Source organism: Taeniopygia guttata, chromosome 14, assembly GCF_048771995.1.
Source record: "Taeniopygia guttata chromosome 14, bTaeGut7.mat, whole genome shotgun sequence".
Classification (NCBI taxonomy): Eukaryota; Metazoa; Chordata; class Aves; order Passeriformes; family Estrildidae; genus Taeniopygia; species Taeniopygia guttata.
In genome coordinates, this window is record NC_133039.1 from 6,304,385 (window position 1) to 6,322,111 (window position 17,727).

Below are 17,727 nucleotides of genomic sequence, written 5' to 3' on the forward strand. Positions count from 1 at the left end.
CTTCAAATCCACAACAAAAGAGGCAGGAGAAAGCTCTCTCCCACCACTGCATCCTTCCCAGCAGACACCAACCTGGCCTCCAGCTGGGGATGGGAGAGCCCGGGCTGTTAATGCTCCTTAAAGCTCTCAATTAGCACTTCTGTGCTTCCCTGCACAAGTCTTGCACTGAACAGCTCTGCTTGTTGGTTTGGGAGGGAAGAGAGAGCATTAAAGGCTCTTTGTTTCCCCCCAAAAAGGCTGAGGGAGGGTTGGGAGAGCTTGGGATTCTTGCTCATGGCTCCTTTGCTGAGTTTTAGGGATGGGAAAATGGGAATTGGGGGCTGTGCCTGGCAGAGCTCCACCCCAGCACCTTAAAGATCATCCCAAAATCTGGAAGTCACATCCAGCTCCCCTGGAAGTCACATCCAGCTCCCCTGGAAGTCACATCCAGCACCCCTGGAAGTCACATCCATCACTCCTGGTGCAGAACTGACCCTGACTCAGCCCTGCAGGAGTGGCAGAGTGGGAAGAAGGGCCTGGAAAGAGGCAGATCCATGGAAGAGAAGAGCTGGGCGCTCACAGGGTCTCCAGGTCTGCCCCAAATCCCTCCCCATCCCGTTTTCCTCAGGGGATGGATGAGCAGCCTCTGCCCTCCTTCCAGCCCTTCCCAGCTGTGAGCACACTTCTGGAAGAGACAAAACAATTCCAGGAGATTTGTTTAAAGCATTTTGGCATCCTCTGGGCTGAAATCCCTCTGTGGAAAGAGGACACTGTAATTGCATTATTAATGACAACTCAATCTAATCCCAGCTTTCAAAGAACCACCCCAGGCTGCGGGAAAATCTCCTAAATCACCGAGCTGGCTCGGGGATGTCACAGTTGGGACTGAGATTTGGGCCTTTTTTCTCCTAAAAAGGACCCCAGCAGCAAGCAGGAGGATCCAAACTCTGACTGTAACAGCTCTGCTGCTCCTTTCTTTCCCAGTTCCAGCCTTCTGCAGAGCCCTGGGTTTTTATCTCAAGGTAAAAACGCATTCTCCTTAAAACCTTCATTAATTGGCAGAGCTAAGGATGAAGCAGTGATTTATAGAAAGTCCTTGCTGAACAACAGAACTGTTGGCAGTAACCTTGCCCCCCGTGCCAAGCTCCTGAGCGTTCGGAAGCGTCTGCCCGAGGCAGTTTCTATAAACAATCCACTTTTACCCTTTTGTGTGGTCCTTAAAAACAACAAAATTAACAAAGGCAAGGCTCCCAAACTCTCTGTCAAGCAAGCTTTCCTGTGATCCCCCCCAAGCCAGGCTTGGTATTTTTTCAGCACATCCATCACCAGGATAAATATTTGTGTCCATGCAGACGCAAATAAACAGTTTTGGAAAACACAGGCATTGAAAAAACCAAATGACGAGTTTGGCTTATAGAGATTAAAAAATAGAAGCTGGATCTTTGTGACTTTTCACTGTTGGAGGGCTTAAGAGTATTTTGCAGCTTTTAGCTCCAGCCACGAGGGCTGGAAAAACATTTTATGAAATAGAAATCCAAGTGTTGCGTGTAATCACTGCTCCAGTAGGTGATTTATATGTGAGGGGAGATAAAACCTCCCTGGCTGTGCTGGGGTGGCTCCATCTGTGCACTGAGGTTGGGACAGAGGCACTGAACAGTTCCCCAAACCCTCCCCAGATTAAATGGAGCCCCAAATCTGCAGGAAAACTCACTTCCACATTTCTTCTGCACACAGGGAAAGCCTGAGATGTGCAGCTCTGCTCCTGTCCTGCCCTCCACACGTCCTCTGAGCACCGAAACTGCTGCTCCTCCTTGCCAAAAAGAGAGTCAGAGGCTCCAGGGCCCATCAGAGCAGAACTGGAAGTGTCTGGTTCGAGTTCTTTTGGTGCCTGCCTGTTTTAAACGTCTGTTTGCTTTATCGAGTGCTTCTCCTGCAGATTCCACTTGCTCATCCTCCTCCAGACACCATCTCCCACCCCTGGGGGCTCTCTGCTGGAGCTCCAGCATCCGCTGGAGGTGTAATCCCAGGGGCTGCAGAGCTCTGGGTTTGGGTGGGAAGAGCGGGAGCACCTCCAGGATATCACAAAGCACACGAGAGCTCAAACCCTGATTTTGCAACCACACCAAAGAGGCCTCCAGCAGTGGCCTGGACCATCCATGATGGTAAATCCGAGGATTTACCCGTCCCACCTCTCGCTCCAGCACACTCCCATCATCCCAACCCTCAGCACTGCGCAGGGCTGCCACTAAAACCTCGATCTCGAGCCATCTGCCCTCCTCCCAAAAAACCCCAGCTCGGTCGCCCTTACCGTGCTCTCCCACCAGCTGCTGCAGCTTCCCATAGGAATCCAGGCCCAGGTTCCCTGGGCTGTTCCCCGCGGCCACCGGAGAGCTCCCGTTCCTCTTCCCTTTGGCCAGCGCCGCCGGGCCGCCCTTGCCGCCGGGGGAGGGCAGGATGGTGGGGTAGTTCATGCTGCCGTGACCGCCCAGCCCGGCCCCTTTGCTGCCCACCGGGCTGCTGGTGGCCCTGCAGGCGCCGGGAGGCCCCTCCACGTGGCAGTCGGCGTGGTAGATGCTGTGCACGGCCCCGGCGGGGCCCGGCGGCCTGGGCGAGGCGGGCGGCGGCAGCATCAGCTGCCGGCCTGGCTTCATCACCTGCAGCTCCAGCTCGCAGATCTCGGGGTTGGCGCGAGGCCCCCGCGGGCTCCCGTTGCTGATGTGGTAGTGGTGGTGGTGGTGGTGGTGGTGGTGGATCAGGTGGTGGATGGAGGTGATTCTCCTCCTGCCACGCTGGCTCTGCCCGCCGCCGCCGCCGCTGTTGGGGTTGACTTTTTTGCGGCGTTTGCTCTGCCAGTTGTTGTAGAGGCGGATGGTCCTTCTCTTCACCTTCCTGAAGATGTGGCAGATGTACTTGAGCAGCTCCTCGTAGCAGCTGCCCGGCTCCGAGAAGCTGGCGATGGTGCTGTCGTTGGACAGGTAGCGCGCCCGCTGCTCCTGCATCAGCTGGTTCTCCCGCTGCTTGGTCTCCGAAAATTGGGTGGCGATCACCACCAGGCACAGGTTGATCATGAAGAAAGAGCCAACCTGGGGGGAGGACAGGGGAAGGAGTCAGCAGGAACGGCACGCAGCAAGGGAAGCTCCTCGCCGCCGCGCGTGGTTCTCGGCAATCCTGGGATTTTCAAACGTGCCAAATCCCAGGGCTGCTCGCCAAACGTGCTGTCAACGTGTGCCTGAGCTGCTAAATCTGCCCAGAAGCATGGTCAATTATTTTAGCAACAGCCTGCACCATGCTCCTCTCCTCCGAGCAGTGACATTTGCTAGCACAGGGGCAGGAAACACGCACGGTCCCCAGCACAGCGTTGCTTTGGACATTCACAGAACCACAGGATGAGCCAGGCTGGAAAAGACCTTTGGGACCATCGAGTCCAGCCTATGACCCAACATCTCCTCATCAACCAAAACCTGAGTGCCACATTTTCCCCTCCTGGTCTTGTTAAACACATCCAGGGACGGTGACTCCACATCCCCTCCCTGGACAGGACATTCCAGTGCCCAGTCACTCTTCCAGTGAAGAACTTTTTCCTGAAATTCGGCCAACCTGCAGGGCAAGATGATTTCAAGTCCAATTTGTACTGGTTTGAAACATCCTCCCTCTTCTTTAATCATTTCACACCCCAAAAGAGTGTGAAATCATTTTGGGGGTACAGTCAGGGCTGTGGACCTGTGACCTGGTGCTCCTGTGGCTCCCTGACCCACAAAAGCATCTCCAGGACACTCAGTGCTCCTGAAGGTCTGATTCAGTCTCTGGGTGAGCTGATGCATTCTTGGGTGACACCAGGTTCTCAAAATGAAGTCCCAAGGACAAGAATGTGACGTGACCTAAATCTGCATCCTCCCTTCAAGCTGTGGAGCCCACAAAGTGATTTTTCCTAAATCAGCCAAAGGGAAATGCCAAATGTTCCCAGCAGGGAATTGGTACCCTGAGGGGTGAAAAGGGAGTGACCTCAGGGCAGGGCCAGCATGGACATGGATGGATTGAAGCTGGAATTGCCTGGTGGATCCCCAGGGAAGCTGTGTGGGATGGTTTGTGGTGCTGCTCTCCAGTGTCATACATGTGGGAATCCAGAGCTTCCCTCTGGCTGCCCTGGTGGGTCTGGGACCCTGGCAGGGGTCAGGAACCCCCCTGGACAGAGCCCCCAGAGACACTGGCTGTGATCTCTGTCCATGGAAAAGTGTTTTCTATCTTACAGGATGAATTACAAGCTATGAGTGTTTGATATGAGTAATAATTAATGGTGTGGGTGCAAAAGTAAAATTTTAGGATTCTAGATTAGAGGTCCAAAGGGGACAAGCTGGAGGAAATTGGGTGTGTCTTGTCCTTTTCCTCCTTCTTCATGCCCTCCATGTTTCACTGTGGTGTTGGCATTTTTCTGTTGGTTCAGGCTGGGGACACACTGTCCAACGTAGGTGACAGATATTGGCACGTTATTGTAAATCCAGCACAGGTAGTTTGTGGTATTTAATGTTTGTACCATCCCACTGAGGGCAGAGCCCCACACGCTGCCCTGCAGGACAGAGCTGCGGCAGGGCAGCAGAACATGTTAGAGAGAAACAGAATAAACAACCTTGAAACAGCACAGACCAATTATGGCTTCTGCTTTGGCAGCGGGGCTGACAGACAGAGATTTTCTACAATCCTGGGATCATCAATACCCACAGATTCCGCCAATACCAGCCTGGATGCTGCCAGAGAAGCAGCAGAGGTGCCTTTCCCAGCTCCAGGTGACTTGGGCAGGAGTCACCTCCTGGCTTTTCCACGTGGATCCACTTGGAGAGAACAGCTCAGGGGAGTGGAGCGTGAATCTGTGCTCATGGCCCATTGCTCCAGCTCAGAAATCCCCGACTGCTCCAGGGCCCTCACCCTGCTCCCATCCAGGTTTTCCCACTGCTGCTGGGAACAGGGACTTCTCAAGGCCTCCAAACCCACCCTGACAGGACAGAGTTAGCTGGAATGACTGTCCAGTCACAAAATCATTTTTAAACACCTCCATCCCATGTCCTGCCTGAAATCTTCGTGGTATCTTCCCCTCCTGCCTTAAATATTTCAATTTTCCACTTCCCGGAGGAGGTTGTGCCCTTTGGAAAACCAGAATCTTGTAGAGATGGATTGGCAGTTTCTGGAAACAACCCCCAGCACCTCCAGTGGGTGATATTTTGTTTTTAGGAATGTGGGAGCTCAGAGAGGTGCACTGCTGCTATGAGAGTTATTATTATTTAATAATAATTATTATTATATAATAATTATTATTAAATTATAATAAATATAATTCTTAAACAGTTATTATAAATAAATTGTAATATAATAATAACATAAAATTTATAATATATAATAGAAATATTATATATTCTAAATACATTTTAATGTAATAATAATTATAATTATAATATAACTATTTCTATTATAATTATAATTAGTTATTATTATTATTAAATTATAATAAATATAATTCTTAAATAGTTATTACTATTTAATAATAATAATTATTCAATAATAATAGGTGAAATTCAAAGGTTTGAGGGCTCTCTAAAGAAACGAGGCTCCCTCTGGCACATAGAGGAAGTTAAAGGAGGAAAAACCTGGATTTTTGGGCACAGACACATTCAGGTGACAAGACCAAGAGTGGGAGGGGAAGAGGGAGGGAAAGCCCTGAGTCCTGAATCCTACCTGGTTCTTCCCCGTGGAAAAAGCCAGGGAACAACTTCACCCCCCAAGGAGAAGGAATAGGAGAATCTGCCAAGTCATACTTACTATGATAAGTAATATAAAATATATAAAATTGTAAAAAGAGTGTGCATCCATCACATAATACATGATGTCCACCCATCCTTCCAGGGTTATCACCTACGGGGAGACAGAGAAAGAGAGTGTGAGGACAAAAAAGTCACCCCAAAAGTTGTTAAATATCAATTTTCCCACAGTGCCAGGTACCCACCCCTCCACAGAAACTCCAAGATCCATCCCAAGTTTGTTTGAGAGAGAAGGAATGTGGCCAAAGACTGGCCTGAGGTTCCTACAGGTACTATTAAAGCATGAAACATTCACATAAATCACCTGAAACACTGGTTCTGAGGCAAAGAAATTCCAAGGAGGGATTAAAATCCTCCCCAAAAACCCTCTTTCCCTGCAGAGATCTGGAGTTTTCCCTAAAGCTGCTGGTTTTGTAGTGTAACCCAGAAAATTCCCACATTTTAAACTTCATTTTATTTCTGCAAACCCGATTTCCTTGTTGGTTCCTCCTGGCTCAGCATTCCAACTGCACCACCACTATCATAGTGGGAGAGCATCTGAATGGAAGAGAGGCTTTAATTAAATGTAGACTTGATTTAAGGCTCGTTTTCTCAGCCTTCCTTCCACTAAAAAAAGCAGCTGAGGGTTTAATTAACACCACCCAGGCTGTGTGCAGAGCAAAGCGAGCTCTGCCACGTAATTTACACTTTTTATTTAGATAAAATACTCCAAACTTCCAGTGCTGGCTGGCTACTAGAGCTGAAATTCCAGGGTGGAATTGCAGTTTCCATCTGAATCTGAGCTCCTGTCTGAACCCAATCCCGGTGGCATCCCCCACTCACCACCCCACATGAGCCTGGGGGGGTCTTTCCAAACCCCACAACTGCTCCTGCCCCAATTCCAGTGGCATCATTCCTGATTTAAACCATGTTTGCGGGGAAGGAAGTGCTGTGGGAAGAGACCTCGTGGGTGTAGGGGATTTCCTGCCTGGTGTGTCCCAAAAAAGCTGATCCATAAACCCTGAAGCAGTGAATAATACCTCGCAGGGAAGTCAGGAACAAATCCATGAATTCCTTGGTTTCTTGTATTTTTTTTTTTTTTCCCTCAAGGAACAGAAGGAAACTCCTGGATAAGGATCTTCAGGACATGACCACACATTCCCAAAACCATCAGAACCCACAGAGCAGCTCGGGGTTGCTGCTGCTGCCTCTTTGGGATTTCTCACCCTCAATCCCAAATGCTGATGTTTTCCCAGCAAGTTTCCGAGCTTCCTCCCGTGGGGAAGCTGGTGGAGGTTCACCCCACTGAGTGAGGAGGCAGCACAGCTAAAACCAGCCAAGCTCATCTGCCGAGGAGAACATTTGTGAAATTTGTCTCTGCAGCTGTTGAAGGCTCGTGGGGATCAGGTCTGACACCTTGGCTGCTTTTACAAACTGCTCCCAACCCTGCTGCTCCTCCTCACATCCACCAGCTGCTCTTCCACCTCCCACCCTCGCTGATCAGCCACCACCCAGCCAAGCTTTGCTGCCCAAAATTCCAGAATTCCGGAGTGGTTCGGCTTGGACAGGACCTCAGAGCCCATCCATCCCACCCCTGCCATGGCAGGGACACCTCTGACTGTCCCAGCCTGGCCTGGGACACTGGAGCAGCCACACCTTCTCTGGGAATTTCATTCCATCCTCACAATTAAGAATTTTTCCCCCAAAATCCCATCTAACCCTGCCCGCTGCCAGCTTAAAACTGTTGCCCCTTCTCCTGCCACAAGCAACTTTAACAAAACCCCAGAGAATCCTTTACTCATCATTAACCCCAGGGTTTTTGGCAGTTTTTTATCCCCCTTTTCCCCGTGGTGCTGTTATTCCCAGTGGGAAGGGGTTAAACTGCCTGGGTGTTCATCCGTGAGGAACAGCCAAGCAATCAAACCCCTCCTGCCCTTTCCTGCCCCTCCCTGAGCACATTTCTGGGGAACAAAGTCCTTTTGGGGCAGGTCCCTGCTCTGTCAGGGCTCTGTGCACAGCTGAGCCTCCCACAGCCTGTAGGGGAACAGAAGGATCAGGCCAGGAGGTGACACCAAATCCCAAATAATTCCTTACCCAGGAATTATTTCCTTTGTGCTGCCCAGGTTCCCTCCCTCCCTTCCCGTTGGATGCACAGAAGGTTCTCCAGCCATTCCCACTGAGGGATGAAAAACCAGCTCAGGGACCCCAAAAATATGGGATGCACCTCTACACTGGATTTGGATTTAGCTGGAAATCCTCAAATCCAATGGATTAAACATGGAGAAAAAAAAAAAGAGTCACCTGAGGGTTTCTGAGCCAGCACTGAGGGCCCACCAAGCTTTGAAGGGATATTTTTGTTGCATGAGGCAGCATTTCCCACAAGAATTGATCAGCACCCCCTGTTCCTCCTCTGGAGGGTGAAAATGCTCATCCAGCTCTCTGAATATTCCAGGTGTAATCAGAATTTGTGTTATTTGCTGCTCATTTGTAAAGCAGGGGGATGCAGGAGGGACAAGGAGACCTCTGGGGTTTGTCCTGGTGTTTGACCCGTTGGGGGATTCATTCCTGGACTCACAGGGAGGATTCCTGCCCTGCCAGGATCCAGGAGCAGCAGCAGCCCTCTTGGAAAAGAAGAGGCTCCCAGGCATCCAGTGGTGATTTTAACCCCAAAGCTCTGGGGAAATGCAGGACAACACGTGCACAGCCACCTGCAAGGGCTGGGCTCCTTCCAGCCTCATCCCTGCTGGATTCCAAGGACTTGCCGAGGTCATTTTTCCCTGATCCAAGGGAAAATGCACATCCCCAGCAAGGCCCTGCTGGAAATGGGAACCAGAGCACCAGGACTTGCCAACAGCTGCTTCATAAACCCCCAGTTAAAGCTTTTAACTGGTTTTGGAAGCCAAACTGGGGCACCTGCTCAAGGTTTGCTCAGACCAGTGGAGCTCCCATCCCTGGAAGTGTTCCAGGCCAGCTTGGATGGGCTTGGAGCAGCCTGGGGGAGTGGAAGGTGTCCCTGTCCAAACTGGAGGGGATTTTCCCAGCCCAAATCCCTGTGGGATTCCATGAGGGAGAGCCAGCAGCTCTCCCCGTGCCCCCAGGAGCTCTGGGATGTGTTTTCAGCACTGCTTTGCTTATTCCACTGAGGAGAAAAGACTTTCTCCTCTCTCCATCCCCACTTTGATAAATCCATTAACTGCCCCTCCAAGCCTTCCAGGGATGTCTCCCAAAGCTCTGGAGCACCTTCCTGGTGCTTCCCAACCCGGGCAATCCCTTCTCAGTAATTAAAGCAGCTCAAGCCCTGCCTGCTCACACGGAGCCCCATTAAAGAGCCTCTCCAAAGGCTCCAGTTCAAAGGCTCCCACCAAGGCAACCCACAATTATCTATCAGCAAGATAAGAGGGTGAGAACTCGCTCCTAATTCTGCTCTGATGGGAAAGATGTGCAAGGCACAGGAAAATCAGCAGCTGCAGGGCCAGAGCTGGAGATTCAATTAAGGTGATTGGCAGGGTGTGCTGGAGGTGCTGCTCCTGCTCCACACCTGGGGCAGAGGAGGGACCTGGGAAAAGATTCCTGCCCTGCCAGGAGAACAGGGCTGTCCTCTCACCCCACTCAGCTCCTGGGTGATGCTCAGGGCCCTCCCTGCTCCTCCAGTTCTTTACTCCTTCCCCAGGGTTGGGATAAATAATTTATCTCCCATTAATACCAGTAAATCTCTCAGTTTTGTCCAATTCTCTCTCCCCTCACTGTAAGAATTTAACAGAAACTCCCTCAGGGGGACACACAGACGGGTTTTGATTTCACTGATGCTCAGCTTGAACACTCCCTGAGCACCTGAGTCACAGGAGCAGGATGAGCGTGGACAAAACCCAATCAGATTTAATTTTTTTAGGTCTTTGCTGATTCTGATCCCCCTGCTCTGCTCATGCCACAGTAATTTCATCAGCTGTAATAAAGATGCTCGTCTGATTTATAGGAGAGTAATTGGGGACAGAATCAGATCTTCTAGGCAAGCTAATCAGAGTCAATCTAAAACTCCAGAGTGCAAATCACGAGGGAAATGGAGATTAAAGACGCTGGCAATTAACTCAGACCTCCTCGGAGCTCCCAGGGAGGCGGCAGCTTTACACTGCTTTTTCTGGGGTCATTCAGAGCTTGCACAGAACCATTTCTTTTATTGTATCCAGAAGTTTTCATCATGAACCCTCTTTTCTTTGAGCTCTGCCAAAATCTTTGCAAGTTCTTGGCTGCAGCTGACTCGAGAGCGGGACATTTTTTGCTTCAGTGTCAGATAACAAAGAGCAAAAAGAATCATCCAGGGGAGAAATCCTCGTTCAGACTCCAGCTCCCATTAGTCAAGGCTGGATTCCTGGCTGCTGGAAAGCACCAAGGGCTGGTGCCAGAGCTGCAGCTCCAAACCCACCTCCAGGTGCCACGGATCAGTCGAGGGAAGGCTGGAAAATCGCCGTGTGCAGCGAGCCTGGGGAGATCAAACCCAGCGAAGAGCACACAAAACTCCAGCCTGGAGCTGTCTCATGGCAAGATTTCCCTGCTCTGATTACTTGAACAAACTTCATTTGGAGTGACAGCAAGCACCCAAGATCAGCATCTCTCCCTTATTAAAATCCTGATAAAATACAGCTCTGGCAACCAGAAATTCCTTCTGATTCCAGGATTGCAGCTGCTGGCTGAGCTCAGTGCCTGGCTGAGGCAGGAGACGCTCTGGAAACCCAGAGAAACCCACATGTGAAGACTTCATCTTGACTGACATCTCTAATTTGCACTCAGACGCTTTTTCTTCGGCCTAAATTGAGTCCTTTGGGGGGGAAAAAAAATGGGAATTATCTGCATTCAAATCAATTATCCTGAACCCAACTCTGAGGATGGTCATGAGCGTTTGGGGTCATTTAGTTTTTATCTCCTCATTCCCCTGGCCCTGCTGCCAGGCTTTTTTTGATATTTTATTTTCATCAGACTTATCAAGATGGGATCCAGTGCTATAAATGGTGAGAGTTATTAATTACCCTGATGGCTTCAGGAAGTTTTTATAAGGCCTTTAGCCTCCATTTCTGAAAGCCTCATATCTGAATTCCACCCTCTTGGGCAACATGGGTTTGGCTCCCAAGCACTGCCCAGAGAATATTCCAGGGAATATTCCACAGGCAGAGCGAGCTTGGCAGATAATCAGATCCCTATTTTTGAAGCCAACGTCACAATTTTAATTATTTCCTCCCGAAACATCTCGTTAAGGAACCTCTGTGGCCAGAAAAACAGGTTTATTACATTGAGTAACATCCTTTGAACAGATGCTTTTCCTTTCACTTCAAGGCCTTGTCATTTCTTTATAAACTGAGCCTTGCAAAGCAGGAATCTGCTCTGAAAAGTGGCCCTAAAAAATGGGAAAAGAGGAAATTTTGCTTATTTCCATGTCTTGGGCTCCTGACCTGTCAAATCTGTTCCCATAAATGTGATGCCCAGGCAGTGTTGGCAGTTCTTGGTGGATTTTGAGAAGCAAAGTGGGAAATGAAGTGTGGGGTAAAGTCAGACATGTCACTGATGCTGTTGCTTGTCACCCAAAACCTCATGGGATTGTAGCTCTGGGATGAAAACCAGCCCAAATCCCAAGTTCAGCTCCGAAGGGAAGGTGAATTGTTGTTGTTTCACCCTAAACAATGCAAGGCCCTCATCCAACAGCAAAACCCTCCCTGATTTCCCTCAGCTGCTGCTCCAACAAATCCCACCCCAGCCCAGATTCCAAGTTTGGTTTGCTGGGATGATGATCCCGTGTCCCTGTGGTTTGTGTGGAGGATCCTTGGCAAAGGGAAGGGGTTCAACTGCTCAGCTGCAGCGCTGCGGGCACAGGGAGCCCCCAAATCCCAGATTTCTGGGGGAGGAAGGCTTTGCCACCAGGGAAAGGGAAGGAAAGGCAGGCTGGGATCTTTGCTTCCAGCTGAGGGGATTTTACAACCGATTCCAAATCCTGTCCAGGAGGATGAGGGTGCACAGGCTGGGAATTCAGAGGGAAGGAGCCGCACCTTGGGCTCAGGGGAAAGGTCATGGGGCAGATTTGGGGCAATCGAAGCAAAGTGAGATTTCCCTGTGAGAATTGTGGACTTTTGGAATATCCTGAGCTAGAAGGAGCAGAGTTCAACCCTGACACCCCAACAGCCACACCTTGGGCATGCCTGGAATGGTGTCCAAACCCCCCTGGAACTCTGGCAGCCTCTGGGCCGTGCCCATTCCCTGGGGAGCTGTTCCCTGAAGAACCTTTCCCTAAAATCCAACCTAAACCTCCCTGACACCGCTCCAGCCATTCCCTTGGACCAATTGTTGATGTTCCTCAAAACCAGCAGTTTTTTGCTCCCCTGACAGGACTCCATTTCAGGCCAGGGCCTGCTGCAGGACCCTTCTTCCTGCTCCAAACACAGGAATCCATCACTGAGGTTAGATAAAACTCTCCCAAAAACTCCAAAGGTTTGGAAGTCCACACTTCATCTACAGGAGGTTTTAATTCCATCCAGCACCCCCATAGGTGATGGGGCCACTCCTGGCATCAGGGTGGCCTCTCTGCCCTGTCCTATACGAGACAACTCCTCCCAACCTTCAAAACAAAGATTTTCCAAAGGCAACAAATCCCTCTTGGAAGCACTCTCCGAGCTGCTTGAAAAGGGCTGGATATTTTTAGCTGGGGTATTCAGGCTGAGAGCTCTTCAAATGCAGCAAGTGCTGTTTATTTGGCTGACCAAATTAAAAAAAGCAACAGCAACAGAGCTCAAACCCCGTCATTTCCAGGGAAATATTTTCGGTGATCCAAAACAGATTCGAGTTGAGTGACAAAGCATCATCTCCAAGCAGTGGGAATGAAAAGCTCCAAACTCTTTTCTTGCCAAATTCAGCACAGAGAAGCGTTGTTGACACACTCTCCAATTTAAAGGCTGAGCCATTGGAGGAAAAAAATTCCTTTTGGTCTCGAATCCCGAATTTCTCTGCTCAATGAACACTAAAAACACGGGCAGCCAGTGTGACAGCTCCTGAAAACACAGCCCCAAAATGACTTTGGGCACAGCTGGAAACCTCAGACCTTTTCCTTCCGTTCCATATTTTTGGTTCTTTCCCAAATTCTGCCGGACTCCTGGGAGGGGCAGAGCAAGGGGATTAACAGCATCTTTGGACAGCGCTGCAACCAGTGGGAAAAACATTCCTGGGACTGCTTTTTCCTTCAACTTTTGCCAGAAGCATCACCCCTGGAGTAAAGTGTGAGTGGAAGCCTTGCTTTCCTACAAATCCTATGTGAAATTATCCACTCAAAGTTTCTCTGCTTTGCAAAGCAGCCTAAAATACCTTTCCTTGCCAAACTTCCAGCCTCCCAATCCCTTTTTGTTTTATCAGGATTTCTGCACTCAGGCCTGCAGGTCAGGGAGGTGGGAAGGTTTTGGTTCCTCCACTGGGACTGTCAGTAATTCCAATTAAATTGGACTTTTGTTGAGGTGGGTAATTCATCATCTGCCGTGCGACAACAATACCTGTAATTACTGCTCGGATTGTTGGGGCTGGAATTCATGTGCAATAAAGGGATCCTCATATCATGCCAAACCTCACAGTTAATTTAGGTTCCATCTCCTTTCATTTAGTCTGTAATAAGCTAATTAGTTCACCTAATTTGCCATAGAACGTGCCTTTGTAACAAATACAGACACGAATTAGCCTCTTGCACAACAAATGAGGGGAAGCGAAACATGAATCACTTTCAGGATTACATAAGGAATTATCATCCTTTACAGCACTCAGGGATGCAGCCATTCCCTTGATTATTTTTAATTTTTTTTATTTGCACCAGGTTCTCCTGTCTCTGAGTTCTCCTCAGAAGGTGGACAACACATTTCCCTGTTTACCTGCTGTCACCTCTCCCAGCTCTGGGAAGTTCAGGGTCACTCCCACTGAAAGAAATGTTTTTTAAAATCTCAGTTCTGGCAGCTGGAGGAGCTCACCCATCCTTGGGGCAGAGTTTGTTGGATGTTCTGGAGTGGAAATCTTCAGATTTTCTGCAAACTCTGTTTTTTTTCTGCTTTTGGTTTGGTTTATTTGTGGTCTGAATGGTATCAAACTGCCCTTGGAAACTCCTGGGCACTTCCTGCACTTGCAAAGTTCCTCCTGGATCTCCCCTGTGGGGTTCATTTCATCCCCCTCCCTTCTGACAGCTCCTAAACCACACCAGATCATGGAATGGGTTGGGGTGGAAGGGACCTTCAAGTCCATCCAGTGCCACCCCTGCTGTGGGCAGGTGTCGCCCTGATTCTTAAGATTTTCTAAAGCCTTCTGAGTTTACATTCTGTTAGAAAACTTTCTCACAGCATTTTCTGTAAACAACCTATTGTTTTGCATTCCTTCATAGGGGTGGAGAAACTTGATGTACTGGTAGTTTGTCCAATGTCTTTGGAGAGGTGGCACATTCACTCTCCAATCCACTGTCACCTTTGGAAAAGTATAAAAGTTGGAGTCAGAGAATAAACTTTCTTCTTTACCTTGCAAATAGCAGTGGCTGGCGTTGTGCTTTCATGTGTCCTATAGCAACAGGCAGGGACACTTCCCACCATCCCAGCCTGGACACTCCCAGGGATGAGGCCACCCCTGCCAGGGCCTCCCCATCCCCCCCAAGATCCGATCCATCCATCCCTCTGCCAGTGGGAAGCTGTTCCCCCTTGTCCTGCCACTCCAGACCCTTTCCAAGAGTCTCTCCCCCCTTTCCTGTCAGCTCCCCCCATGGCTGGACAAGCCAAGATTCCCATCTCACTTGGGATAAATCCTGAGGGAAGCTCTGTCCAGCAGCCACCTGAGCTTGCCACGATTCCCACTGGAGGTTTGGCAGCCCTCAGGGCTCTCCCCACACCAGAATTCCTGCACAAAGCCACGGATTCACCATCCTGAGGAACCACGGCTCAGCATAACCAGCCCTGCCTCATCCCAGCAACTCAACACCGAGCCCCAGGGAAGCTCAGAGCTCCTAAATCCATCAGCTGGACTTTCTGCGCTGCTTCCTCAGAGTCTTCATCCCATCTGACCTGATGCCATCAGCCACAATTCCATGGATTTATTTGCTAAATGTTCCGTGCTTCCAGCAATTGTTTGGATTTAGTGCCTCGCCTCCTGCACTGATGATTTCCCACACCCAGGCTGAGCCAGCACCTTGCTGCCCTCTTTACCTGGAATTAAATCATTCCCAGCTCCTAAAAAATGAGCCCTGACTTGCAGCAGGAATAAAGACACGAGGAGAGTTTTTGGCTGGAATTCCTCTGGAGCCCTTGGATGGCCTGAGCAGTGCTAAAACGAATCATTGACCTCCTGGCAGCTGCCAAAACCATCTGAGGACAGGAGATCCCACTTTGCCAGATGCTGTGCTACCCAAAGGAATCAGCTAAAACCTTTCCTGGGGCTGGGGGTCCTTCCTGAAATTCAACTGAGCCTTTTAAGGCAGAGGAAATCAAATGGAAAGAAGATTTGCAGCCTGGAAAACGGCTCGGGAAGGGAAAAGGCAGCAGGACCCCTCTGGAGAAGCTCCTGCTCCTCCTCAGTGTCCTTTTCCCGTGAAAAGGAACCAGGTGGGATCTCCTGGGAACATCCCTCAGATCATCAAAGATCAGGAAAAGGAGAATTCCCTCTCTTTCCTTTATCCAGCACTCACTGGATAAAGCAGCTCCTCTCTTCCTCACTAATTCCAAAGCATTTTCCCAATGGGAAAATCGGGATTCAGATCCCAGTGGGATGTGTCTGAACCCCTCTGGATTTGGTTCTGAGCCTCTGGCACCAGCACTGTGACCCGAGGGCAGCAGGGAAGGTGGTCAGAGCAAACATTCCCCAGGTGAAAGCTGGAAGTGATGAACTTCATGGATAACATGGAACTGGGAGGAAATCCATAAATGAAACACAGAGCTCTGGATGAGTAATTATTCCTCATTAACGAAGCTAAAAGGAGAATTCTGCTCTAGGAACAGATGTCACCTCCACTTCAGGGGGACTGAATCAACCAGGACACCCAGCAGAGCCAAAGAAATGCTGTAACACCAGGAAGTGCCCATTAAAAATGGGAAAGAACACAGGGATCTTCCAGCTGGGGCAGCCCTGGGAAACCACAGCCTCTGGACATGAAAATCCGTGGAAAATCCTTCCCTTATGAGGAGTTTTATCACCTGAAAAATCTCCCCCAGTCTCAGTGAGAACACTTTGGTCTTTTCTGAAGTGCCTCAAAAGAGACTGAAATTCCCTGGGGGCAGAATTTCCTCTCAGGAGGAATTTTGGCCAGAACGGATTGTTCCCCCTTCCAGCATTCCATGCTCACCAGGCTCACCCTGTGATTTAAAACCAAGCCTAAGCCACGCCAGCTTCCTTCGTTTTAGCACGAAATTAAACCTTGCTTAAAAACCTCAAAGCACTTTCAGTTTCCTGATGCTCCAACAATGAAAACCCTGCTCCCAAAAATCCCTGGGATTTATCTGATCTGCAGAGGTGGAACTTGCCATGAGTTTTGCTGCCTCCAGAAGTTCTTTCCCCTCTTTTCAAATTATTTCAAAATAAAAGTTTCTTATCTCCAAATGCTCTCTTGCACCATTTCTTGCCTGATTCATTTATTCCCCATTTCCTTATTTGCAGTTTCACTCAGGGCTGAGTAAATTCCATCCAACTTTGCTGCATTCACCAAAACCTTCCCGAGCAAAAAACTACAAACCCAAAACCAGGAAAAAACAGGAAATCAACAGGGAAAAAAAAACAAAACAAAAAAAACCAAAAAACAAATAAACAAAAAAAATACCCAGGGGGAAAAAAAATCCCATTTTTGGGAGAATCCTACCTGAAAAATAGCAATCCAGGCATATCCAATATTATCAAAATTGATGGCCCCGTTGTGGGGGTTGACGTCCCCGGCCATGCAGATGTTGTAGTACTGGTTCCAGTTGATGCAGGAGTTCCTGCTGGGCTCGGGGCTGGCCAGGCTGGGGCTGTAGGACTCCATGCTCAGGGTGCACTCCACCTTGGACTCCTTCCTGCTGGGAATGTTGGAGCACCTCTGCATCCCGTTCTCCCGGTGCGAGGAGCAGATGAAGGGGTTCTCCTCCGCCTCGTCCGGCCGGTAGTAGGGGTGAAGGAAGGTCAGGTTGTACGTCCTGGAGGTGGGGGGAGAAGAAGGAAAAGGATGAGTGTCCTGGCTTGTGAGATAAGCATGGATTCTATTTACCATCTGTTGGAGGTTGGGCAGTTTTCTTATCTCTCCCAAGAACAATGTCTCCCTCGGGGAGATATCTTCTGTTAATGGGCCATTAATGACTCACTGCATGACTGGAAACGTTACATCATCCCATTGTGATATGCTCCGCCCAGAGGGAGGAGTCAAGCAGCCCTACCTGCATAAAATCAGCATTTTTTGGACATCAGGGGCAGCCCTTCACTGGATTCCCAGAGGAGCTGCTTCTTCCCTGCTGGATTCCCAGAGGAAGACCAGGCCCATCACTCCATCACCAGACCTTCAGAGAAAACTCCACCCTTCTCCAGATCCCTGCTCCAGCAGCATTTCATCTGCCCCTCCAGGAGGAGCAGGCACCATTTAACTGGGTTACCAACACCCTGACTCCTCAGGGTGTCAGGTTTCTGACTCCATCACTAGTTTCGTTTGTACTAATTAAATTTTTCAAAAAAAATTTTATTTAGTTTTTCCTAGTAAAGAACTGTTACGCCCATTCTCATATCTTTGCCCGAGAGCCTTTTAATTTCAAAATTGTGGTAATTCGGAGGGAGGGGGTTTACCTTTTCCATTTCACAGGAGGCTTTTGCCTTCCTTCACAGACTCCTGTCTTTTCAAACCAAGATAATGAGGAAAAAAAAAAAAGGCTCGTCCCTGATTTTAGCAGCAGGAAAAAGTGCTGGTTGCTATCCCTTCAGCTAGTCCCTGTCAAAATTTACAAATCAAATTTTACAC

General features: G+C 49.3%; 1 protein-coding gene across 2 annotated transcripts in view; it reads right to left on the reverse strand.

Moving 5' to 3' along the window:
- The window catches only part of CACNA1H (calcium voltage-gated channel subunit alpha1 H), a 159,352-nt gene that overhangs the window by 77,420 nt on the left and 64,205 nt on the right, over positions 1–17,727 (reverse strand). For both annotated transcript variants that reach the window (XR_012058231.1, XM_030284645.4), the window contains exons 7-9: positions 16,606–16,918; positions 5,788–5,880; positions 2,288–3,062 (exon numbers count right to left, since the gene is read on the reverse strand). Coding sequence is in view for 1 of the 2 variants with exons in the window: in XM_030284645.4 (XP_030140505.4) it covers positions 2,288–3,062; positions 5,788–5,880; positions 16,606–16,918 (1,181 nt within the window). In the remaining variant the exon portion in view is untranslated. The remainder of the gene's footprint in view (positions 1–2,287; positions 3,063–5,787; positions 5,881–16,605; positions 16,919–17,727) is intronic.